At 36.2% G+C, this 25385-nt stretch overlaps 2 protein-coding genes across 2 annotated transcripts in view; both read right to left on the bottom strand.

The window, feature by feature from the left end:
* LOC141902080 (uncharacterized) overlaps positions 1 to 17077 on the bottom strand; it is a 33077-nt gene extending 16000 nt beyond the window's left edge. The window contains exons 1-16 of the mRNA XM_074789722.1: positions 17030 to 17077; positions 14890 to 14976; positions 14612 to 14682; positions 14255 to 14337; positions 12273 to 12339; positions 11823 to 11911; positions 11694 to 11748; positions 11201 to 11255; positions 11083 to 11129; positions 9785 to 9889; positions 9342 to 9413; positions 9078 to 9247; positions 8677 to 8758; positions 1371 to 1452; positions 669 to 717; positions 290 to 374 (exon numbers count right to left, since the gene is read on the bottom strand). Coding sequence (XP_074645823.1) covers positions 290 to 374; positions 669 to 717; positions 1371 to 1452; positions 8677 to 8758; positions 9078 to 9247; positions 9342 to 9413; positions 9785 to 9889; positions 11083 to 11129; positions 11201 to 11255; positions 11694 to 11748; positions 11823 to 11911; positions 12273 to 12339; positions 14255 to 14337; positions 14612 to 14682; positions 14890 to 14962 — 1185 coding nt within the window. The 5' untranslated portion in view covers positions 14963 to 14976; positions 17030 to 17077. The remainder of the gene's footprint in view (positions 1 to 289; positions 375 to 668; positions 718 to 1370; positions 1453 to 8676; positions 8759 to 9077; positions 9248 to 9341; positions 9414 to 9784; positions 9890 to 11082; positions 11130 to 11200; positions 11256 to 11693; positions 11749 to 11822; positions 11912 to 12272; positions 12340 to 14254; positions 14338 to 14611; positions 14683 to 14889; positions 14977 to 17029) is intronic.
* Positions 17078 to 19189: 2112 nt separating this feature from the next.
* The window catches only part of LOC141902853 (3'-5' exoribonuclease HELZ2-like), a 70406-nt gene continuing 64210 nt past the window's right edge, over positions 19190 to 25385 (bottom strand). Inside the window, exons 28-31 of the mRNA XM_074790773.1 lie at positions 23881 to 24108; positions 23427 to 23583; positions 22818 to 22985; positions 19190 to 22727 (exon numbers count right to left, since the gene is read on the bottom strand). Coding sequence (XP_074646874.1) covers positions 22609 to 22727; positions 22818 to 22985; positions 23427 to 23583; positions 23881 to 24108 — 672 coding nt within the window. The 3' untranslated portion in view covers positions 19190 to 22608. The remainder of the gene's footprint in view (positions 22728 to 22817; positions 22986 to 23426; positions 23584 to 23880; positions 24109 to 25385) is intronic.

Raw genomic sequence — 25385 nt, forward strand, 5'->3', positions numbered from 1 at the left:
TATGGCCGTCTAAACTTTCGATCTATTGATTTATTTTCTTCGTTTCTCCCATTTGATTTCTACTGAATATAATTGTCACTCCTTTTTTGTTTCTCTAGTCCTTCCAACTTTTTATGTAGAAAATATTCGAATAATAAAATTTCATTTTCATTTTTTGCCTGTTCCTTTCCATTTCAAAATATATAGTAAAGGTTTAAAAAGAATCTTGCCCTTCCATTTTCTTTCTTACACGTAAAAATTCCAAGTAATGACGGAAAGGCCTTATCATCGAAAATGTTCAACCAAGTACCTGCGTTGGTAAGTTGTATAGACATTTATCATTTGTATTAGAGAGTGCAATCAAACTACAATTTGAGAATCCAGGCAGCCTTGTTCTGAAAGACAACATATTATTGTCAAGTCTACTTATAATTTTGTTATGTCATTCAAGTAATGTAAAACTATGACTTGATAAACAATATCAATATCATGCAACCGATGACGAAATTGATCATGATTTTTCACTTAGAGTGTATCGCCATACCAATGTTCAACACTTAAATGCTAGTTTTCACGAGAGGTTATAATATCTGACAGCAATTTTCTGCTGAAAATTACTGACTGGAAATCGTCAAAATTGGCCTGTGTTCACACTGAAAAGGTGATTAAAGAAACCTATTTATATTTACTTGTGTCCTCCCATAATACAACCTCTGGCTGTCAAACATGTGCAGCTCCCTGGAAAATAAAACGTACACATGTATTATCAAAAAAGTGCAGTGAAATTGTATCGTGGCTACATGGAAAATGATTGCCAATTATACTCTAAGAGAATACAAGCTTCGAATAATAGATACAAAGCAACGATAAAAGTTATTGCAAAATGGCTTATTTTGTCAACTCTAATTTTCTCTAACTCTAACTTCCTAAATAATTAGACTTGTAGAAAAGATATATTATCTAGATACCAATTTTGGAAATTATATATAAAGAAGTAGATATAAGAAGTTTAACTGAGACACAGGTATTTTACTGGTGTTCCCTAGCAGAAAGAATATGAACTTATCGCATAGGGCATGTATTTTTTCTGATAAAAGTACATGTGTACCATGTTTTATCTATAATCGGTCTATTGATTCACGTCATCTGTAATATTTGTAGAGCTGAACGCATTGTGGATATACCATGAGGATTTGTTCAGAATTGTGCAAGAAATCGATATCATTTAAGTTTATTGTGTGGGAGAAAAGAAATAAACGAAACAAGGGAATTACAAAAGAATTTCTGCAGAAGTGCAGAAACTGTACATTATTCATAGTTTCACACATGCTGGGTCTCCGTGGAGAAAAAGCTGAATCAAAATCGATGCTGAGCTTTTCGCAAATTCTTACCACTGTCATGATTAAATCCGAAGTTGTGCCCCATTTCGTGTGCAACAACCACATATGGACCAATTATTGAACTCTTGTCCCACTAGAAAAATAATAATAGCATGCATATTTTCAGTACATGTTTAGGTATCACTTTCACACCAATGGTTTTTTCATAATCTCGGGTCCATTTCAATGATAGAATGACTTAGGTGTGATATCATAATTTGCCAATCCGATATCCCGTTTACTTAAGCCCGGGTTTTTCCATTTAGAGTTTGCCGTAAAATTTGCCTCAGTGATTATACAAGGGGCGATCTGATTGGTGCCGCAGTCTCAAATGTTTTGTGACTTTCTCAAAATGTATCAAAAATTTAAGTAATTTTTAGTTCATAATTCTTCAAATATTCATAAATGAACAGTTAAAAATTGTTGAAACATGTCGATTCAGCCGTAAAATCAACCCATTCACAGTCCCGAATGTGGGATAATGTCGGGCTTTAGAGAACATAATGCCCCCGAGGTCTTCACATTTAAAGATAAGATTATGTAAGCGTGTCGCGCGTTACACCGGATAGGCACACAATAGAAATATGAGCCGCACGTTCATTGATCATCACCAATTAAGAGGACCGCTATTATGAAAATTGACTGCGGGAGGAATATTCCTCCCAAAGTCAATCGATGGAAACTTGACCAAGGGGTCTGATATTCAAACAATTGACTTTGGGAGGAATATTCCTCCCAAGGTCAAACGAAGAGAATTTGACTTTCAGCTCTGATATTCAAAGTATCGACTTCGGGAGGAATATTCCTCCGACTGTCAAACGAAGGAAAATGGACCTAGGTCTGATAATCGAAATATTGACTTTGGGATGAATATTCGTCCAAACCTCTAACGCTAAAAACCTGAGCTTTTAGAATGATAGGTCTACATAAATGATATTGATGTAATTGTTTTTAATAAATAGTATACTATAGCGACGAAACCAGACATATTTAGGCAATTTGATTGTTAATATACACTGTATTTGAGGGTCTGCGACAAATAATTTTAGAAAGTTAAATAGCTGTAGTACAGGTTCTAATAATGAGCCTAATATAGTCTTCACATCGCAATCAGTTGTTAGAATGCATATTCCTTTTTCTTGTTTTGATCTGAGACGACTAGTTAAATTTTTTTCTTGATTGATTCACGCTGGGAGGTCTACATCAAATTATATTGTTGATCAAATCAATTATGTTTCAACTGCGAATTCACATTTGATATTGATATTAATAATCAATATTACTCATCATTATATAGCGCACTGCTGCAAATTGTAACCAGTGTGCTTTTCATGGGTATAAAATTAACACAAGTTGAAGAAATCGAATTTGAAATACGTGGATAATAAAAAAATAAGTTGAAGGTAGGGCGGAGAGATCTGACGAAAAGAAACAACAAACGATATGGGCGCCAAATTGACCCATGCCTAATTGCCCGACCAAATAGTCCGACCAGACCTGAGTCCAATTAAGCCGAGTCAAATTAGAGCGTGTTAATTTAAACTGGTTCTGGAAGTCAGTCACTTCGCTTTGCTTAAGTATGGACTCGTTTTAGAGTCTCTTCAATCATTGTTTAGTATCGAATGAATGGGTTTGCATTTGAATGTGAAATAAATTTGAACATGAAAATCAGCGCGCTCTTTGGTAAGCAATGAAAACAATTAAAGTCGGACCCTGATTCGAGCCAATTTGTTTGCAAATTAGCCATTGTCCTAGTTTTAACTTCTGATTTGTACCCTGTATAGGCCGGTTTATATATCTGTTTGTACTCTTTCATAGAAATTCGACAGATATCAAATGGCATCTTTGATTACAGACACTGTTGACCGATACACACCAATATGTCCATCCATCCGACAGCTACGTTTTACAACTAGAAGTGCATAAAATCAGATTCCTAATGATATTACATGTATTACTATTAAGAAAAAGCTATTAATTATGAATAAATTCAAAAAGAATTGAGAAAATATCTTGCTTTGAATGGCTTTTAATTAAATATTGGAAAGGGCGATTTTGAAGGGGGAATTTTATCTGCGGTGTCACTGCATATCGAGTAATCAAGAAGCACAAACTCCCTAAGGTGATAAAGTGTTTTAAGCAGATCTTTTCCGATTGGGATCCCAATATATGAATTGCACATGGAACTATTATGTATAAACACCTCTCACAATTTACGTAATGACTGAGTGGTTCCTTTTGCACAAGCTATATTACACCATGATGAAAAGCCTTTTATAGTTTAGAGTTGGATTTCTCGATGTATAAATGCAAGGAGGGTCAGAAGCTTTATGCTCAATAACAATCGGTTCCTATAAATGTTTACTATGGATTTCAAAATAAAAGAAAAATCTACGTTTAAATGAGATATCTGTTTCATTACTCGTGATATATCGAGGAATCTCTGCAATAAAATTTGACGATTTCAAAATTATTACAAAATGAGCAAACTTTGTGATATCTGCTAACAGTATAAATTCAAGCGTATATGCGGATTTGCGTGATATGTAATAAATATCGTAGCGAATAATCAAAGTGAGAAAAGTATCTACCGTAGCTAGAGATAATAATGAGTCCCATATCCAGAATATCTGAACCAAAATATCTCCCTCAAAAAACCTTCAACCATTCAAAAAACATAGGAATATGGTTGTAGGTAAAAATCTCCCTGGTAAAAATCCCCTAGGTAAATATCCCCTGTTTAAAAACCCAAAATATTCAAAGTAGGTAAAAATCCCCACTCGGTGATTTTCAAAGACATTTCAAAGCAAAATGTTTCTCCAATTTTATTAATTTGCTATGAGACTGAAATATGTTAGAACTGTGCAATGAAATCTTTCGTTGCGATAAATTCATAAGTAAAACTCTTAGCATAAAATAAATTGTTAGAATTGATAACAATAATAAATTTTTATTTGTAATATCTAAAGATTCGAACAGGAGTATTTTTGAACTGCGGACTCTTGTTAACTGTGGTATATTTCAGCTGTGCGATGCCAAAAATTATTAGAAATAATGTTCTTTTGATTTGAAATATTTTAGATTCAAGCTAGTGTAATATATTTGAAATGTGCGATGAACCCTTTCATTAAGCTATGCGATCACTTTATTTACCAATTTAGTAGTAATGAACAATGTTAATTTTGTAGTATGTTTTAATCAAATAGTATATACTATAGTTTGTATACTCATGATATCATTATGGTGTTTCACAGTAAAATATGAATTAATTGGATATATGTATCAATAATATGAATTAATTGACCTTAAGATTGTATCTACAATCCATTCATAAGGAGGGCGATTTCTACCTACACTAAAGAATCGGGGATTTTTACCGAGAGGATTTTAACCTAGGGGATTGTTACCTAGGGTATTTTTTACCCAGATGATTTTTGCCGCTAACCATAGATGTAGTTTGTGATTTTGAATAATGGTCTTGGCAATGCACTAATTATGAACAATTTACTTTGTTTTGTTGAATTAACTACTTGTAATCAATCCACTATAGAACTATTGTGGATCCTAACAATGAGTCTGGCCTGCTATTCTAAACTCTTTCCGAAAATTATATTGCTAAGATATTCCTAGTCTTCATCATTTAGCATGAACTCTAGATGTTGGGCCTGGATATATTTCGGATTCATTAAATGGTATCATAAGCGTTGAATGTTTTGGCGGAGGTATTATGCTCCAGTTTCACGCGTAAAACAAACAAAAAAAAATATATCCATACATAGGTCATTGCATTATAGAAATTAAACTGTTGACAAGTTGTAATAAATCTATATAGATGAAACAATTTTAAAGAAAATGCATTATGTTTGTAGTTTCTATTCAACTACTATTGACTGTGCGCCTCGGGTTCAATCAACTCGTCATCTCCATGATTTCTATCACACATCATCAGCTGCCATTGAAATATTTGATTAGGCAGTCCTATCAAAAGTAGCGTAAATTGATACATGCGAATAATTGATGTTTCCAAAGGGTTTTTGTTACTGGCTCGTTTACATGGGAATGGTCGAAATTACCCGTTAAGAATCCCCCGAGAAATCCCATTCAAGAGGTTATGATTTGCTGCTGTTGGCCTGTTTTTTCGTTTGTATTGCAAAATTTTGTCCAAACTAACTGGAATCGTTTTAAATTGATTTCTGTGAAAATTTTCAATTTTTCCCCACATGTCAACAAGTGCCTTTCAAATCAGTATAAGTACCCTATCCTCCCTCCCTCCCTCCCTCCCTCCCTCCCTCCCTCCCTCCCTCCCTCCCTCCCTCCCTCCCTCCCTCCCTCCCTCCCTCCCTCCCTCCCTCCCTCCCTCCCTCCCTCCCTCCCTCCCTCCCTCCCTCCCTCCCTCCCTCCCTCCCTCCCTCCCTCCCTCCCTCCCTCCCTCCCTCCCTCCCTCCCTCCCTCCCTCCCTCCCTCCCTCCCTCCCTCCCTCCCTCCCTCCCTCCCTCCCTCCCTCCCTCCCTCCCTCCCTCCCTCCCTCCCTCCCTCCCTCCCTCCCTCCCTCCCTCCCTCCCTCCCTCCCTCCCTCCCTCCCTCCCTCCCTCCCTCCCTCCCTCCCTCCCTCCCTCCCTCCCTCCCTCCCTCCCTCCCTCCCTCCCTCCCTCCCTCCCTCCCTCCCTCCCTCCCTCCCTCCCTCCCTCCCTCCCTCCCTCCCTCCCTCCCTCCCTCCCTCCCTCCCTCCCTCCCTCCCTCCCTCCCTCCCTCCCTCCCTCCCTCCCTCCCTCCCTTAGTAAATTCCGGACGTTTTCTGGGTGCTAACGTTCAGTGGCCAGTAGGCTGGATTGTATTTTCTCTTATTTCATAAATCACAATGCATATAAACTAAAACTGAACTGAATTGAAACTGAGTTCGGTTAGCAGTATAAACCTCCTAATTAACTTTCGGAATTATGAATAAAAGAGTGAGAGTGAAACATCAACCCTTATACCGAATACACTTGTATAAATGAGAAAATTCACACTAGGACAATGGCTAATTTGCGACCTTAAAATGAAAGAAAGACTCGAATTTCTTTTATCACACGCGACACGCGAATCTCCTAATTACTCTAATAATGAGAGAAAATTCAGAATTAAATGTATCAGCTTTATAATTGAATGATGGTATCAGCTTTGTAATTGAATGATGATTATGTACGCGTAACTTCAATGATTTGTATCGATGGGTAAATGAAATTTCCATTTAAAGAATGCATTTATCAAATTACGTCCATTGAAAATGAAATTAGCTAAACTCGAGCCATATTACTATTTAGATTTATCGCAGTTGTCTTGTGAAAATTTATAACCAATCTTTATATAGTCCCCTGTAAAATCTAAACTCAATTTCTATATTATACACGTGATTTAATAACGATTTCTCAACTTCGTGTTTATTCTATAATGAGAAGCGCACTGATTAGATCTGATTTCAACAGATTGTCGAAAAAGTTACAGCAATTTACTGTTAGAGAAAGAAAATACTAAATCTATTAAGTTTTCTAAAATTATATGTAAGCATCATACCATCTCATGCTCTAGGATATTGTGTATCGTAACATTTGGAATTCCTAAATCTACCTGGCTTCATTGGGTACTGTTTTTTAAAAAGAAAAACAATTAACACCCAACGCATCAATACCTATAATTCTAAAAGTTCAGGTTATAACGTTTAGAATATTCCTCCCTAAGTCAATACTTTGAATATAAGACCAGAAGGTAAAATTCTCTTCGTTGGACTTTTGGAGGAATCGTTTGAATATCGGACCCCTTGGTCGAGTTTCCATCGATTGACATTGGGAGGAATGTTCCTCCCGAAGTCGATACTTTGAATATCAGAACTGAAGGTCAAATTCTCTTCGTTTGACCTTGGGAGGAATATTCCTCCCAAAGTATTCCCTTACAAAATTTTAAAATTTTGTAAGGGAATACTTTTTGCCGACGACGCAACACTTAGTATAACCGGAAAAAATTATAGATATATATATATATATATATATATATATATATATATATATATATATATATATATATATATATATATATATATATATATATATATATATATATATATATATATATATATCAAAATCTAAAATTTTAAAATTTTGTAAGGGAATACTTTTTGCCGACGACGCAACACTTAGTATAACCGGAAAAAATTCGGAAGAATGACTCCATGATAGTCACCGATTGGTTCAAGGCGAATAAATTGACCTTAAATATTTCAAAAATGGCCGGACTTTTTGTTACACCCAAAGGTACAAATGAAGACGATCCCTTACTAACTTTTGGTAACACCAACATTGCTTTTTTTCGCTCACATAAATTTTAGGTCTCATTGTTGATGATAAATTCACATTTGACGAACACATCGAAGCATTATGCTCTAAACTGAATAAGACTATTTTTTACTGAGAAGTGTTAAAAATTTATTGCCGAATTGGTGTAAACGTCTTCTTTATTTCAGCTATATAAATACACACCTAACCTATTGCCTTTCCTTATGGGGAGCACTTATATCCAAACCAAAACAAACATTTGAAAACAATTAATAAACTGCAAAAGAAAGCTTTCCGAGCATTAGATGGTGCCAAATTTAATACACCTACATCTCCCATTTTCCAGAAATATAGAATACTAAAATTCGAAGATATGATCACCATAGAACTTCTCAAACTGGTCCACGGAGTAATTAACAATGCTCTTCCACAGCCGATAATGAATTTATTTGATCAAAATTCATTTAATCATCAATACAATACTAGATCACGGAATTTTCCCAGAATACAATTACATAAATCCCATATACTGAATTCATCTTCTCTTTGCAAAGCACCGTCACCACCACCGTCACCACCACCGTCACCACCACCGTCACCACCACCGTCACCACCACCGTCACCACCACCACCACCACCACCACCACCACCACCAACACCACCAACACCACCACCACCACCACCACCAAGTCTGAAATTTTCAAATTTGGTAAATATTGTTTTTTTTTTAGTTTTAAGTGCCCAACAATAGATACTACAATAGATGTCTACTGTATATTAATTACATAGGGGGAGCTGACGAGTTGTGTCAGCCAGAGTATATATGAAAATTTCATGTTTGCTTTGTTTTTCTCTGGAATTAAGGGCCATTACAGGCCTATTCCATATATTATGTAATTGTGAATTATGTGCGACGATCAAATAATAATAATAATGATATAAATTATACAATAATCTTAATAGAACCACAAGATATAATCATCGTATTTGTTGCACTCGTTGTCACTTACAGAGTTTACACCAGTAGACGTTGATTTACCACAGATCGTTCCAACATAGGCCATACCAGCTGCATCTGACCACGCGTTTAAACTGAAAGGGTTTGAGAGATTAGGTAGGATTAGATACTGTCTGAAATACATAAATGTATTCTTTTATTTTTTTATACTATGTATTCATTCATTAGAAATATTTAGACAAATTCACTTCGCAAGAATATTCGTTTGAACTTTTCTATACATTTTCTATGAACTAAAATGCGTTTTCCAAATCTTCCATTCATTTTCATACATCGTCCGCTGTGAGGTTGGTAATGACAGAAAACCATACCGTACATATTCCTCCAGTTTTTAACTGTTTACATATTTCGATATGCAGCAAACTAGATAACCCTATTTTCCTAAACATGTACCTGAGGAACTGAGCATTATCAAATTTCATGTTGCTCCAGAGATGGTCGTGTACATAGTTTTTGAAAGAAGAAAGTTCAGCCCCACCAGTGCTGTGCCGTGTCATCAGGTCACTAGCATTCCATATTTCAACTCCAACTAATATTATCCGGATATTGATACGCACGTATATCTACAGAAAAACCAAATCTTACCGATGTATAACTGATAACAGCCACAGATTAGGATCAACAGTCGGGTCAATAACGAAAAAATGAAAAACTTACCGCATCAACTGCATTGGCCAAGATGAAAACACGCTCTTTAATCTTTGACACATTTCCGTTATAATGATTGTACTAGATAAAACATTAGAAACGAATTAAAAAAGTCGAAAATAGCGCGAGCAGTGGATATACCGGTTCATGCATTGCATGGCACTAGAATATGTACTGATGGTTTCTGTTGAATCATACTTGCTATTTATACCAGCTTTTCCTTGACAATAGTTTCAATCGCAAAAGCTATTTCCGAGGTTTTTCGGAGTTTGAAATCTCAAAAAATTACTGCTATAAATGAAAAACTGATAAAATTCGTACTAAATATGTACGTAGCCTCGACAATCTGGTATATCTTACTTTAGCAAAAGTAAATTAAGATAGATACATAGTTATAACCTAGTATCCCATCTACAATCCATATTTTCTGGCATATTACGTTTTATACTAACCAAAGCGTGGTCGACGACAAATACCAATTCGGAATATCTAGTTTCATCAGTTGTTAGATAAGGTCTGTATTGATTGTCAATGTCAGCCACGTTTCGTTTTGATATCTGGAAAATCAAGATGATATAGAGGATTTCCGGGGGACTAATGTTCATGTCAATCTAATGCTGCAAGGTACACTAGCCTAAGCACGTTCTAGAGTTTGAGTTCAACTAAAGTATAAAAGCAAAATACAGTAGAGCACGCTAAGTCGGATCATTTGAGACCGTAATTTTTGGTCTTACACGTATTCGAAAAAATTGCCAATTTTCATACGAGAAGCAATGCATACGTGAAGGAATGCGTACTTTTTTCACTACAGAGATTGAGATAGGCTTTCCCTGACAGTTTTTCTGAGGCACCGATATTTCAAAAGCTATATTTCTATAATTCCGTAGCGGTACATGTGTGAGTAAAATAGTATGATCTTGACTAGAACGAGCTGCTAAGCGAGGTTATTGTAGTTAATTAAAGTAAAACTAACATTGGTTTTGAAGAGCTTTAAAGGGGAACAGCAGTGAAAATGTTTTTGTATCTATATGTGTTAGAAACCTTTATAAATACATTTTCAAAACAGCAGAAAAACATTTCATCTAATACTTTATCCAAAAAAGAGGGTTATGTAGAGTGCCTGGCCGCCGCCATTTTCTCCACCTAGCAGACGCTTTTCTCTCGGCTGTGACGTATTTCGGCTCACTGCGATACGTGTTACTGCTGCTAATCATAGTGTTTTCACCAATAATAGTTCGAAACTGCAGCATAATGCCACATCAGCAATTATTCGGATATGTTTCACACAGTGAGTGGATAAATAAAAGTAAAGACCCCACTGGCAGCCCAGCAGGAGTATTTTAATCGCAATTTTCAACTGAGATCTTCGATTAGTGTATCTATTTGTGTACACACTGGAGTGTGTGATGGGCCGGAGATAAGTCATCAATGTTTACATGCCTCACTTTGGAATTCAAATATGGCGGCTCACATCTGCCGTAAATTCTGCTGATAACAGTATTAAAATCGTTGTATACAAGTTAATTAGGAAGAATTGGAAATTTCAACTAGCATTATGCTAAACATGAATGGCCAATTATAATTTTTTGACTGCAGTTCCACTTTAAAAACAAGAAAGAAAACAATTAGCCTTTTTACTATCAGTTTGATACCAAGGTGGAACCTGACAGCACCTGGTAACCAATGAAGGGAAATTGGTGTGATATGCAAGAGGTAGCAAGTAGCAAAATGATTTCCTTGTAAGACTTACATGATGTGTAACCGATCTCCTTTTCAAAGTCTGTTCTCCATGCTGGGCTATGAAATAAAACAAGACATCAGAAACGGACAAACATCTTCAAGCAACCGGGAATTTAGATAGTAATTACCACAAGAAGCAGTGACATCATCTTTTTCTGTTGCCCTTCTGATCACGTGAAGCGACTGAAAAGGATTTCATTAGCACGATTCTTTTATTGATGTACAATATGTTAGTATAAATCCAACTAAGGTGTCGAAATATCCTATGAAATAATCATAGTTTAGTCGAGCTGGCTCATATTACGTTTCTTTTTCGATTTCTCACGTAAAGAAAAATTAAAGAATTTCGAAAACCCCAAAAATTAGATTACAGAAATTTATGTTATGACTGAACAGAATTCGTTGCCTATAGCCCGATTAAACTGTTTATCAGGAGGGAGTTATAGCCACCAGACACTGGATGGGTCCATCACTACATCATAAAAAGATAGCACTTTGTTGAAATACTATTTGTAATTTCTAGTCGTAGTTATACACATGTTCTATGAAAATGAATCAAATTAAATCGATATGACATTCTCGCACTGGAAAACTCCCTATAGTAGATTCGGACTCACTAACCTGGTCATTGACGGGTTCCAGGTAGAACTTCTGGCCTTCCGTTTCGATAAAACCTCTGAAAAAAAGAGGTTATCGTTGATTTCTCGCATTGAAGTTACCGGACGTCTAATGGACGCGGCTGCTACGTACCTCAATCCATTCTCACATGTAGATATGACAACTGAAGATTCTGGGTCACCCCTTACTCTACCTTGATAATGACAATTCCTCTCCCGATGCTAAAACGACGCAATATGGAATGTAATGCACACACTTCCAGTAATTTCTGAATGTTTTCGGAAAGTGTTCGAAGAACCAACCCAAGATATTTAAACTTAAAATTTCAGAACCCTGCCTTTTCAAATCGTGTAATGGTAACATTTTTGGAATCAAAACACCTACGATTCAGTTGGAAAAGAACCAAAATAATGAAGATACAATACGCACCTCGAATATAGTTTTTTAATATGGAGAAGAAATGTCAATTTAACGATCGATCTTATATTCATATCAACGCATTATCATCAATAACATTTTGTTGACATGAATTTACATTGGATTGATTATTAACACGCTTAAAGCGAATAAAAAATCACTTACTTTAGTGGTTCTAACAGAACCGTCGTTGCCAAATGTCCTAGTGGTAAACTCGGCAGGAATCAAAATCCTGCAGATTGAAAATACGATATTTTTAGTCATTTTGTCTTATATTGGTCTTATACTGTTAACTGTAAAATAAATCGGCAGAATTCAGCAAGATTGGGGAAGAGTTTCCCCAATCTTGCTGAATTCTGCCGATATACGAAGAAACGGACGCAGAGCGAGGCGCCGAAACGCGAAATGACCGCGCAGAAACGGGCGCAGAAACGAACCTTCGTTTCTGCGCCCGTACGTATCTGCGCGTTTCTTCGCGGTCATTTCTCGTTTCGGCGCCCCGCTGATTAGAAACGAACTTCGTTTCTGCATCCGTTTCGTTTCTGCGCGATAACTTTGCTGTTTTACCACGTGATGCAGTTCCGAGGCCAAATACGAAAATCATCAAAAAATCATCGAATACTTTTAAGATCAGCTGTCTCACTAACAATTGATTAACTAATGATAAAAGTTGATTCAAATTTGATTGAAATGAAGCGGGAAATTGAAGCAAGGTAACCCAGTGCCACTAGCGATTCTAGTTGATCATCGCTTGCTTCTGTAGCGATTCCGTTATCCAATCGATTGAGTTTAGGTTTTTTTCAATAAAACTTCCTTTAATCAATGAATAGTGTATTGATTCTCTGCTGAAAGCCAGTTAATTGTATCATTTGCAAATATACAAATTCAGATCCATTTTATTTTTACTAATTGACGTATAGGCGGTACGTTAAAATGTTTGAGTTAACAATTACTAAAATCGAAGATAATTTTATTTTACTTATCTTTCAATTTAATGTCAAAAACATTTGGCATTAATATTCGATTTCGGGAACAGATACGCCCAGCTTGGTAAAGTAAAGGGCACTTTAGTAGGCTGAGATTAGAATGAATTGTTGAACTTAAGAAATGACCCTGCAACGTCACGTGCCGTTGCTATCTACTTATCGAGAATACACGTGCCCTCGGGACTGCACCACGTGGTAAAACAGAAATATTACCGCGCAGAAACGAAACGGACGCAGAAACGAAGGTTCTATTGTGGAGACTTTCAGGACATATATTATTGAGCTTTCATGAATTACATCAACAAGCTTTTAGGGAACATATTAGTAGGTTTCAGTTATGTTCAGTTAAGCTATATCAACAAGTAATGTACGGAAGCTGGAGTTCATGGCCAGTGTTCCTGTTGCCAGACAACCTGCGTGGATACGTACGTCATACATAAACATAAATAGAAGTAACATAACTAAACAAGTCTGGAATTGACGTAGGTGTCTACGTAGAAACCCTAATTTGGTGCAGCCATGGACTGTGATGAGTGCAAAAAGATACTTTTAGATAATTGTGACGTGTGCAGATACGTCATCATCCATACATGGATTGGAGGAATGTTGTGACGTAGGAATACGTCACACTCCATGAATTCCAAGCCATGTGTGAAAAAGGGTCTGCACACGTTACTAAAGTGAAAATAATATAAAAAGGGAGCGTTTATAGTTGTATGAAAGGTTTAAAAGGGTTTAAAAAAGGTTAGAGGTTGGAGAGAACAGAGCTCCGGGAATGATCTTGTATACATCTAGTAAGAGAAAAATAAACGAATAGATAACTTAAGAAGATGTTAAGTTATATACGGGAACCTTGTAAGAAAGTCAAGACCGAGGACTGAAGATCCGGCATACAGACAGATCCCGCACAACATCGCCGAGAGATACATTACTAAACGCTAGTCGGAGAACCCAACCCGGAACCACAACACTGGTGGAAACAGCCGTCATAACATTGTTAGAGAACCGAAACCATTATCATAACAATCCATAACCATAACAGTTCGTTATAACAGACGCAGAAACGAAGCAATATATTTTTTTGCGTGGCATATTGCACGGAATTTTTTTTTTCAACTTGGCCCGAATCAGCCACCATAACAACACATCATCACCACTTACTTGTTTTTTATGAGGTCGATAATAATGCGTTTGGAAAACGCTGCTAAAGCGAACGACGCTTCGTGTTCGTGGTCATTCATATCCTGAAAACACGATAGGAGCGAATCAAAACGATGCCAACTGACGATTATCTCTATAGTGTGATAGTGTGAGAGTTCGAAACGTCGTGTATTTTGATTTTAATTCTCTTGATAAGAAAAATCGATCTTATTGTTTTATATTCTGTATATAGTGGGTTTAAAACTAATTAACGATTGCAACGAAATTTGACTTTTTAATCAATTGTCTAATGTGTATGTATGTAGCTGCATAAAGTAAGCCTGCAACACCGTCTTTTACTCTAAGTATTACATATACCTCATCTAAGGTTGATAAGTCTCTATCGTGACGAATCGAGTGTAGACGTTGTGGGTAGATCTCTTCAGAGGCTTAAAAGGAAAGATATTACATTCAATCGGATTTAAACGTCATACGTTCCATCATTATATTCTAGCAGAAAACATAGACATGGTGTAAATCAGTTTCATACTTCCAAATTTAGATTTTTTTCTGTGTAATACGAAAATATGTTTTGACATACGTACATTTTCGTTTGTTCTTAGTTTCAGGAAAAATGCTGACCATTTGTTACTTACTGGTTTCATGTGAGATAATGATGTCATATTGCATCAACAGGACACACACCACCAAGGATGCCCAACAGCTCATTTTATGTTATTTTTCTGAAGTAAAAAGGATACTTTGCTTTGTGTGATAGGCCACGCTAAGAATGCCCTTGTTTCTCATCAGCCCTTTGAGTGACGAGGGCGGGAGTTTTTTTAAAATTTTTACCTCCCTTTTTTAAATAGGTAGATAGGTAAAGCCTTATCCAAAATTCCAAAACTGACGTGGGAGACTATTTTTTCATTTTTCATTTTAAAATTTTAGGCGATAACTACCTAGAATCAGGATGGAAAGCACTTCGTCGCCGAAATACTCACCTATACCACAGTCACAATTGGGGAAAGACCGCGTAGAAAAAACATAAAAATGCGATTAGGTTGTTTATCGGATGCGTGCGGGAGTGTTTTTACTTTTTTTTAAACGAAACAAAAACATATTTCTGCATGCGCGATGCGCATTTCTATTTTCATTTTTTACTGACGGACTTCTTTTGACGCGCGCGGAAAGTGATGAGAAACAAGCAACTTTTTTGCGTGGCCATATATACATCTTTTAAAACGTTTTTATAAGTACGTGACCCATGTATATGTAGAGCCAATGACGTACATATTCTCTATGGATATATATCGTTAGGGTTTGTCCTTAGTGAACGGGGTCAGATTAGTTGTCCAACGCCTACGTTTTGGGGATCTTAAATCATTGAAAAAGTTTCTTCTCGTGGACTTTCTTCCCACCTTTTTTACCTAATTATTTCTCATCGACATTTTCTTACCATCCAGAAATATTAGGCTGCGTCGAGGGAAAAATGTAATGAGGGCGCCAGAACGCCAGAACGCCAAAACGAAAAAAAAACGTCAAATTTTCTCTGAAAGTTCGTTTTGGCGCGCCAAAACAACGAATATTCCGTTTTGGCGGGGGCGCCAAAACGAACTTTTAGAGAAATTTCGACGTTTTTCGTTGTTTTGACGGGGCGCCAAAACGGAATTTTCTTTGTTTTGGCGGGCGCCAAAACGGACATTCAGAGAAATTTGGACGTTTTTTTTGTTTTGGCGTTCTGGCGCCCTGATTTGCATACCAGAGGTTTTTCGTCATGGCCCTTATCAGCCACCATAGATATTCAATATGATAGCAATTATTTCAAGCGTAGGATGGTAAGCACTTACAGAATATGGCTAACTTGATTTTTTCAACAAGTTTTTCTGTTTGAGTTTTGAAGCAGCTGTGGGGAAACGTCAGTTGGATACCGTCAATTTACTTCTTTGAACATGAAAAACACTTTTGACGTATTCTGTCTTTCCGTTCTACCCGCTGCCATGTATCGGTCTCTTATAATAGTCAATAGATATGATAGTCCTCGAATCTAGAAGTGTTTTCGTTCGCGAATATTTTTCGATTGAAATTAATTTTTCATGACAAAATCATTTTATGGTTTTCTCGCGCGAGAATTCAAAACTTTTTCTTTTTTCACGAGAGAAAACAAAAAAAAATGTAATAAAGTTTTACCTTTCTCGGGTTAGAAAACAAATATTGTAAATTTTTTATCGTGCCTCTAGCCGTTCAGAGAATTTTCAAAAACGAAAATGTTCTGAATTCTCGCGCGAGAAATATGTGATTTAATGTTAAGTTATAACCTCGACATTAATTCATTTACGAGCAAAACATGGGGAAACTTTGTATTACTAGTAATGAATTAATTAGATTCATAATGTTCGGATAATAACTAGTCATTAAGGACCAGCATTAATGGATTTACTATTTATACTTTTTTTTTATTCCCGAGTATCTTACTAGTCTTTCTTTGATATAAAACATCTGCAAATCCGTTCAAGCATAGTACTTATTCGAACATTTTTAAAAGTTCCCTCGTCAAGTTTCCTAAAATTTTTCAGCTTGCAGAAATAAATAAAGTGGTAATTTTCGGAATGTCAATGAACTCTATGAATGAAACACTTCAGAGAACATGTAGTGATTTCTGAAATAGTTTTTATGTTTCACCTTCTGTGACCAATCCCAAATGTGTGTAAAAATGAAGCCATATTTTGGTGCTTAACGACCCTCTCATTTTATGATGAAAATATTCACAGCATTATTAACAGGGAGAATTATACTTACGTTTCAGGTAAAATCGTGAAATCATCCACCAGCTGCCTTATTTGAAATGCCAACCACAAACTGACAGTTATACTGTATTCGATATCTTATTTATTCAGTGATTTCATCATTAAAACCATCATGAATATCCTAACAGCTGTTTCTCACAGATTATATTCGATTCGAATTATATCAATTATTTCCTCTCGTTATTTTTCCACAGATCTTCTCCATGATTAGCAACAGGTGCGCACACAATGTACTGAATTGTATCCAAAGGCCTTTTCGGCCTCGCGATATATATGGATTTCACTCCATTATCAGATTATGAAAAGAAATAAACTTACTAATATAAACATTAGCTGAACAATTTGCGGGATTTCCAACGCAAGGCCGTCTCAATTTTCGCAGCAGCGGCACTGAATTTAGACTCTGAATTCTGAAGTCTTATTCACGCCGGGAGTGGTTTTTACGAGGATGATCGATTTGCCTCTTTCTATCATGGAATTTGCTAATAACAGTTACAATGTACAATACTTTAGGGTGTTATGTCACTTATAATCATAACTGGAATCCCACAATAAAGACGAGAACATAATAAAGTCCAACAACGTTTCCTTGAGCTGGTAGTTTTTGCCCATAAACTAATAGTCATCTTCAGGGATATCAGTGTCAAACCTACCAGCTTAAGGAAACGTTTTCGAACTACTTTATTTTCTTGTCTTCATTGTGTGATTCTCGTTATGTTATCGTCTCAACACGGATATTGTGTTTTATCGATGGCGATCATAAGTAAATTTTGATTATGAATCATATAGTGAGTTACTCGGAAGAAAATACAACGATGTTAGTAACCAATTAAGAGAGGAAAATTAATTTTCAAAGCCACGGGATCCTAATGTCGTCGGTCCATCAGCTAGCTGTCCGTCAATTTCCATCCATGCGCAAAATAGACTGCCGGGTGGAATCGAATTTGGTAAACATTGAGAAAGGACCTTTAATATTCAAACGAGTTTTTCGATCAGTCAATCTTTCCGCAGTCAGTAGCTATCTTATTTCCATCAGTTCTCGTTCATATATGGGTATGTTGGCTGATTCGGGCCATACTAAAAAATTCTTCTATACGGCTAGAGGAACAGTAAAAAATTTTCACATTGGCCCGTATTTGGTTTTCTAAATTCGAAACTTTTGGTTTTCTCGCGCAAGATTTCAAAAAGCTGGGTCGCGGGGATGATTTGAATAAAGATTGAAATCCCATTTTATTCATTTACTAAATCGGATTAAAATAAAAAAATATAGATTTAGAGAAATTATCAAAATTGCTTCTGTGTGATTTACTAAATCCGAGTAAAATGTATGGAAATGGAAAATGATATTGTCCTCAGGACGCTTTCGTAGATATGAAAAAGACCTTTACTTTCGGTGGTCGTTTAAATCAATGTTGAAACAATTTCTGGTTGTGATAAAAATGATCCATAACATTGCTTTTTGTACATGTATAAAAACGCGAACTGAAATTCATCAACCAGCTGCCTTATTTGAAGTGCCAGATAATCATCCTCTTTTATAAACCGATTGCATTATCGAGAAGCATTATTGATATCAAAACAGCTGTTTCCAGCAGATTAAATCGAATTCGTGTCGTATATCAAATTTTCTTCTCTAGTCGGTGTTATTTCATCGTGCTCACTATTTAAGACCTTGTACCCTTGAACTTGAACCCAAAGCCCTTTTCGCCCTTACGATAAACTTACCTTTTTAGAATGACATTTTTGAAGTGCGTTTATCTTTTCATATCTACTTAATCTCATTGTTTTGACTTGCAAACTGATACGATCACAGTTATTCAAAGTTGATAAGTGAACCCACATTATTGATGACGATAAGATAGATTTATTTTTGAACGTTTTGAGGTTTCAACCATGAACAAGTTGAAAGACTTTTTCGTTTCTCTGTTGATGAGGTATAGTTAGAACCTCGAAACGTTAGAAATAAAATCTAGCTAATCATAATCAATGTTGGGTTCACTTATCATATCAATGTTTTATTGTATCTTAATGATAGGATATTGTTTATTTGATTATACGGAATTTTTGCAAAATTGATGAAAAACAGTAGGCCTTTTTAAATTGGTAATGATATTTTTAATGAAGGACTGGTTTGAAGCAACAATTAGCTTATAGAAGAAAGCAGCCCTAGAAAAGAAAGAATATATAATAACAACTGAACAAGAAAGAGAAAATATAGCTGCAAGGCAGCGACAATCCGGGTTTTGTGCCTGAAGATATGCGAATAAAAATGATTTATTGAAATGAAAAAAAAATTGTTTGTTGTCGGAATTCGAATCTGATGACTGGCACAAATACATTAAAGCTAAGCGTACATCGACAAAGCGACTGGAGACAACTTGTTGCTGGTGATCGAGTACATCGTACACGCACATCGAAAATCTAGTAAAAACCAGTAACTTCGTGGCTCACGCCGGTTGCTAGGTCCATAGCGCGAATATCGACAGCAACTGAGATGTGGTATCAAGCAAATATTCTTGAGGGCATCTGTCACGTGACAAATTGTTTTGTTTTAGTCAGTTGTGTCATATGTAAGTTTAAGTTTAAGTTTATTGCTCCACAACTAGCTCATTCCACAGAGCAGAACATACATTACATTACATTAATAAAATAACTGCTAACCTTTCTTTATATATCGCCAAATCTAGAAGGTGTGACGCAGATAAATTGAAAAGATTTTGGAGTAAACCTTCATGAGGGACCAGAAATATTTAGGGATGCATTTAAATTTTCTTAAACTTTGCGAAAATGGGCACACTAAAAGAAAATGAAATTCGTCACCGACCACTCCCATATTACACTTTCTTTCATTCCGTTCAATGTGGTGATATCTACCCTCCTCTATAGGTAACCTGTAGTTGGAGCATATGAAGGTTTAAAGGAAAGGAAGATAAATGCTCTTCAAATTTTCAAATTTGTTGTCTCAAATCGCAGTATCGATGTACGATAATATATCCCAATATGATCCTCAAATTACCTTCGAAACCATAGGGTTCAAACTCTGTCTAGACTCTTGACAGTAGCTCCTCAGAACTAGGGCAAAAAAAACTTGCATTCAATTGGCAAGTTTCATGGTAACCTGTGTCTCTGCTGGCCACAGACGAACTATGTGTGGAGGGAAGGCCACCATGCCCACTTGATGAAGTTGGTGAGGAGCTTGAAACTCACCAAAATCATAGAACATATCTCGGAGCTAGAATTCCAATTGATTATACAACTGTAGTTACAAAATATGCATGTCATGGGCTATAATTACAAAATATGGGCGGACAGGCAGATGAAAATTGAATGCAATAGTCCCAGGTCAGTCAAAGATTGAAGTGAATCTTTAATTGAGTTTCCCATGTGACCAGCAGAGACACTAGTTCTTATAGAACATTGAGAGGCAACATATTTCGTACATGATATACATGAAAAACCTTTAATAGAAGATGAATCATTACAATTACTAAGTAGAGACAGGTATAATGTCAACGCAGTATAAATGAAAATACAGAAGACTCAGCTCAAGTCGGACTTTTGGAAACCGTGCAAATTTGTCAGACTTGAGAGTGATACAGAGTTAAACGGTTATTCGAGTCAATCGGATCCGACTTGAGTGGAGTGTGCTTAAAGAAAATCTTTCTACAAATAAATGTAAGCTATCTGTCTTTAGGCCAAAAAATGATACCATCTTTCTCATTTTCAAAATGACCAAGATTTGAATTTTTGGAAATATTGACCAGGCAGGCAGCATTTTTATTTTCAATAAAAATATTTAGAAGCAACCCTTCTTTGTTTTTTGCTACATGTGCACTCCCACTGAATGAAAACATTGTCAAAACATCTTTTACAGTTTTTAACACGCCTTGAATATCTTGGTAGATTGACACGAAGGGCCAAGGCAGACAGGTCTAGGGTGTCTGTGTCCAAATTCACACACAACACCATATTCAACATATTTTGTCAAACGAATTCATCCGACACAACAATTGTTTACTCGTCACTGCTCAACGTGGTTGATTACCTCTTGTACTCAAACTCAAACCCCAATACAATGAAAAAAAAGAACGGGAGGAAGATACGCCGACACCAGCGTGAACAGTTTTTACTTCACTTTTTGCAATCCAAGAGCTAATTTTCAGCCACCCGGCCAGAAACAAGGTATAAATTTTTTTTGGCCTTATATGTCAGCAATATCAGCAGGATCAGATACAGCAGTGGATGGAAGCATTTATTATGATCATTTGTAAACGACCATAAACCCTTTCACTACGTATTGACGAGCTGCCCTCATCGTGAAATTGACAGCTGTAGTCATCGCACATCAATATAATTCTATGTATGCACACGAGACAACTTAGTTCTGATTTTTCCAGAAAGACGGCGATGCTTACACCAGTTGGTTAGTGGTTAGTGGTGCCAGGTCATAGCATGTACTATGCTGTCACATTCTGATGGTGGGCGGAATGTTCCATAATATTTCCAGCTATTTCCATAAAGGAAACGTCAAAATAAATAAGGCCAAATCAAAAATAAATGGTTTTTTGAAATTCAAATTGCTCTAATTTTTGACCTGGGGACCCCACAACGCCACAGTTCAGCCTCTGAAGCAGTGAAAGGGGTAATAGGATTATTATAACCCTGGCATTTACAAATCAGCAGTTTTTACATTACACAGTATTCAATATTTACAGCATATACCGGTATTCATATGAACTATATGAATATAGCTCGGAAAACAAATGAGACAATACCGAACCTGGAATGAAGAATACCTCTGGACCACAGGACGGCCTCTTATAATCAAGGAAGACAGTCCTCCCCGCACAACACCAAAGTCAGAACGCTGTAGATGAACGTAATTACAACAAGTCTCTGGATTCAATCTGGATTTCAATCTAATACCGATATTACTTATCATACATGTACCAGTATACATAATTACAGATGACTCAATGAGTACATGTCAAGTCTCATGCTAAGACTAAATGAAATTGCTCTATTTCAACTGGTCAGAATTACAGCAGGTTCAATTTTACTGCGTGCATCATAAACCCTTAAACCCTAACTCCCTCATGATCCAATAATCGTCTATAGACCCCTACTCTAACCCTATTGACCCTAGACCAAAAACCCCCTTATCTCTGATCCTAAACCTCTAGACCCTATAAACTCTTATCCTTAAACACTAACCCTCTAAACCCTAAACCTCTTAACCCTCAAGTTTATCTTGGGTAAAATCATTGAAAATCAAATATTCTAACTCAAGGGTCAAGCTTAACCGAGACTGGATCCAGGAAATCCTATTATCCAACCCAAAAATTATTTTTTTTACAGAAATTTCTGGTTATTTTTTCCCCCGGAATTCTGATATACCCCAACAACAAAATATTCTCCAAAAAAAGGAAATTGCAGAGTATTTAAGTCATTTTAAATAAAATATTTTTTTTCTGGAATTTTCCAGTAATAGCAGAAATCGCGTACCTAAATATCTGTACTTTTTAATTCACAACAATAGTAATCATTTAGGAAGAACATGAACAAAGATATTTACACAGAATTTTGAATTCGACTTAAAAAATCTTCCGCCTTCAATACAGCTCTCATTTCACGGTAACTTGTAAGGAGTTTACTCCACGGTTCACAACAGTTCAGTAGATACTGATTCCCTAAGAATAGAATACCTCAAATCAATCATTAACTGAATCTGCAGTTGATAATATGGTAGACTATGAAAGAGTTTTCAAATAATAACTCACCAAGAATAATCAAACCCTTTTTAGCTCTGGTGAGAGCAACGTTGACCAAGCTAGGATCGTGTAAACATCCGAGATGTAGATTTTTCCAAGTTGCAGTTGGGTGTTTCTCGATTATGCTCAGAGGGCATGTGCGAACTGTCGATAGAATCACATAGTTCCATTCATGCCCTGAAAATTAAACCATGGGATTAAATTAGGTGACAATTAAAATTGCATGGTTACTATAGTATATACCTTATGTAACTGATTATTAACTGAGATCAGATTACTATACCAAGTTTTGGGCCATCTATTTCATGCGAGATATTTTGTTCATTTAGTTCTTATCGATACTAGTGGGTGGTTCAGGGGTGAAATTCATGTACAAATTCCTGGCCAATACCCAACCAGTCTCTGAGGGGTTCGATTTTCACGAAAGTGGACTTTTTGTATGGTGCACATGCCAAAAAGTAACACCAATTAGTCAAATGTTTTAAAGCGATGCTAAAATTTTCTTAAGGCCTCTACAGAGCGGAAATTCCGTCAATGAGGGGGCACGACCCCTAAACACAGGCCTGCATTCAATAAAACTGGCTGCTAGAAATTGTAACAATCAGAAGTGATCAATACCTTGACTATCGTTGATTGTTTTAATTTGAATTTCTGCATTACTTTTTTTTCCCCACACCTTGGTCAATTCAACACACTGCGCTTCATACGGTGTTAAAATGGCAAAGTTTTCAGCAGAAACACTCTGCTTTGAACTCAATTCAATTCCGACAGAAACCTAAAATGAAATAATCTCAGTTACAGTAACAAAGCAACAAGTGCAAGATTTAACTGATTTTCAAAATGTGTGTGTCCATCCTGTCTACTCAAAAATGCACCAAGGGAAAATGGTCACTCTCTGATCACCTCCTCATTGGTGCGTAAGTACCTTCAGAATGCCCCATTAAAAAAATAAATGAATACATGAAATACATAAAAGCTACATGGAATGATTTTCAAACTGCTGGATGTACGATGCAACTTGCAAAGTGCTCTAATCTCTAAGAATTGATTTCATGATTTCCAATGAACTTACAGCGTAATCAACTTCCAACTGGTTTAAATATGATTTCCTCATTCCTTCATCTGCCGTTGGAAGCAAAATGGATTTCTCTTTACCGTAGACGTGAGCGAAAAGGATCGGATTTTTATCACCCGCAGGCCAAATTTGAATCGATGATCCCTTCCTCTGTTTGGATTCCATTCCACATTTTAGTGAGTTCTCATACCACAATTTAGATGGTAGTTTAGCTAAACCTTCGTGCTAAAAATAAATAACGAGATGAATTCATAACTTTTTCCACAAATTGTCACATGACAAAATCAAAATTTTCTCTGCCCGGGTGGCCAGCCTATAAAAAGCGCTATCAGTGAGTGAATAGTTAAAATTTGTTTCCTTCGAAACATTTGCAAATATGTGAAAATGTTCCAATTAATCAGTCAACATTAAGATCCTCAGTTATATCTTTCACATTTCTATACTCGTCGAACAAATCAAATCAGTATTCCTCGTGACAAAATTAGTAACAATATACTGATAATCATTAAGTTAACAGCTTCTTGAACTCATTAACAGCTGATATAAACAGCAGGGATTAGAGTAAGCGCAGAGAATTGTAAAAGTCTGAATTCTTCCTGAGCCACAGAATGCGCAGGATTGCCAACCTCTGAAAAGCACTAGTAGTAACAAGCTTAACTTTTTTCAGGAATATTTCTTTGTAATTATATTGTAATCAGTAATCAAGGGTGAACCAATCGGCAATGCTTCACATTTTCTGTACAAATCGAAAAAATCTACCAGTATAGAACGATAACCACACTCCAACGTGGTGAATGGATAATTAGATAAATCGTCACGATGATCTCTAGGGTGAGATCGAAACGTCGTGTCTTATATATATTTTAGATTGAATAAATAAATTCTTGTTTTTAAATTCTTTTAATCTGTAATTAGTGGGTTTTTATCTTATAATCTATCAGTAATTCTCGGGACCAAATGATAACAAAACACCGAAATTCAGGGACAGTTGGCAGCTCTGAATGCGGTTCAATGCATAGCATGCATTTAAAACAGACCTCTCCAATGCCGGTCTGCATATTTCTTCCTCAATCTCCAGAGCTGCCAGCCTGAGAAAAATGTTGACAGTAAAAAAGATTGTGTTTGTTAGCATTTCTTTCAATATAGTTCATTGCATTTCAATGTATTTTATAATAATCATATTTAATCTTAATCCTATCACAATGATAATTCATAATTTATAGGTTTCATTCTAGGCCTACACGTAATTTCAAAGATTTAGAATCATGTGTGCGTGGTGGTGTTACCGGTTAGCGGTAAAAATCCCCTCGGTAAAAATCCCCAATTCTTCAAAGTAAGTAAAAATCCCCTCCTTTTGAATGGATTATAAGTAGATACAATCTTTAGGTCAATTAATTAATTCATATCATTGATACATATATCCAATTTATTCATATTTCTACCGTGGAACACCAACCATAAGGATAACACGAATAAACAAACTATAGTATATACTATTTGAA

Source organism: Tubulanus polymorphus, chromosome 3 (assembly GCF_964204645.1).
Source record: "Tubulanus polymorphus chromosome 3, tnTubPoly1.2, whole genome shotgun sequence".
In the NCBI taxonomy this organism is placed as follows: Eukaryota; Metazoa; Nemertea; class Palaeonemertea; order Tubulaniformes; family Tubulanidae; genus Tubulanus; species Tubulanus polymorphus.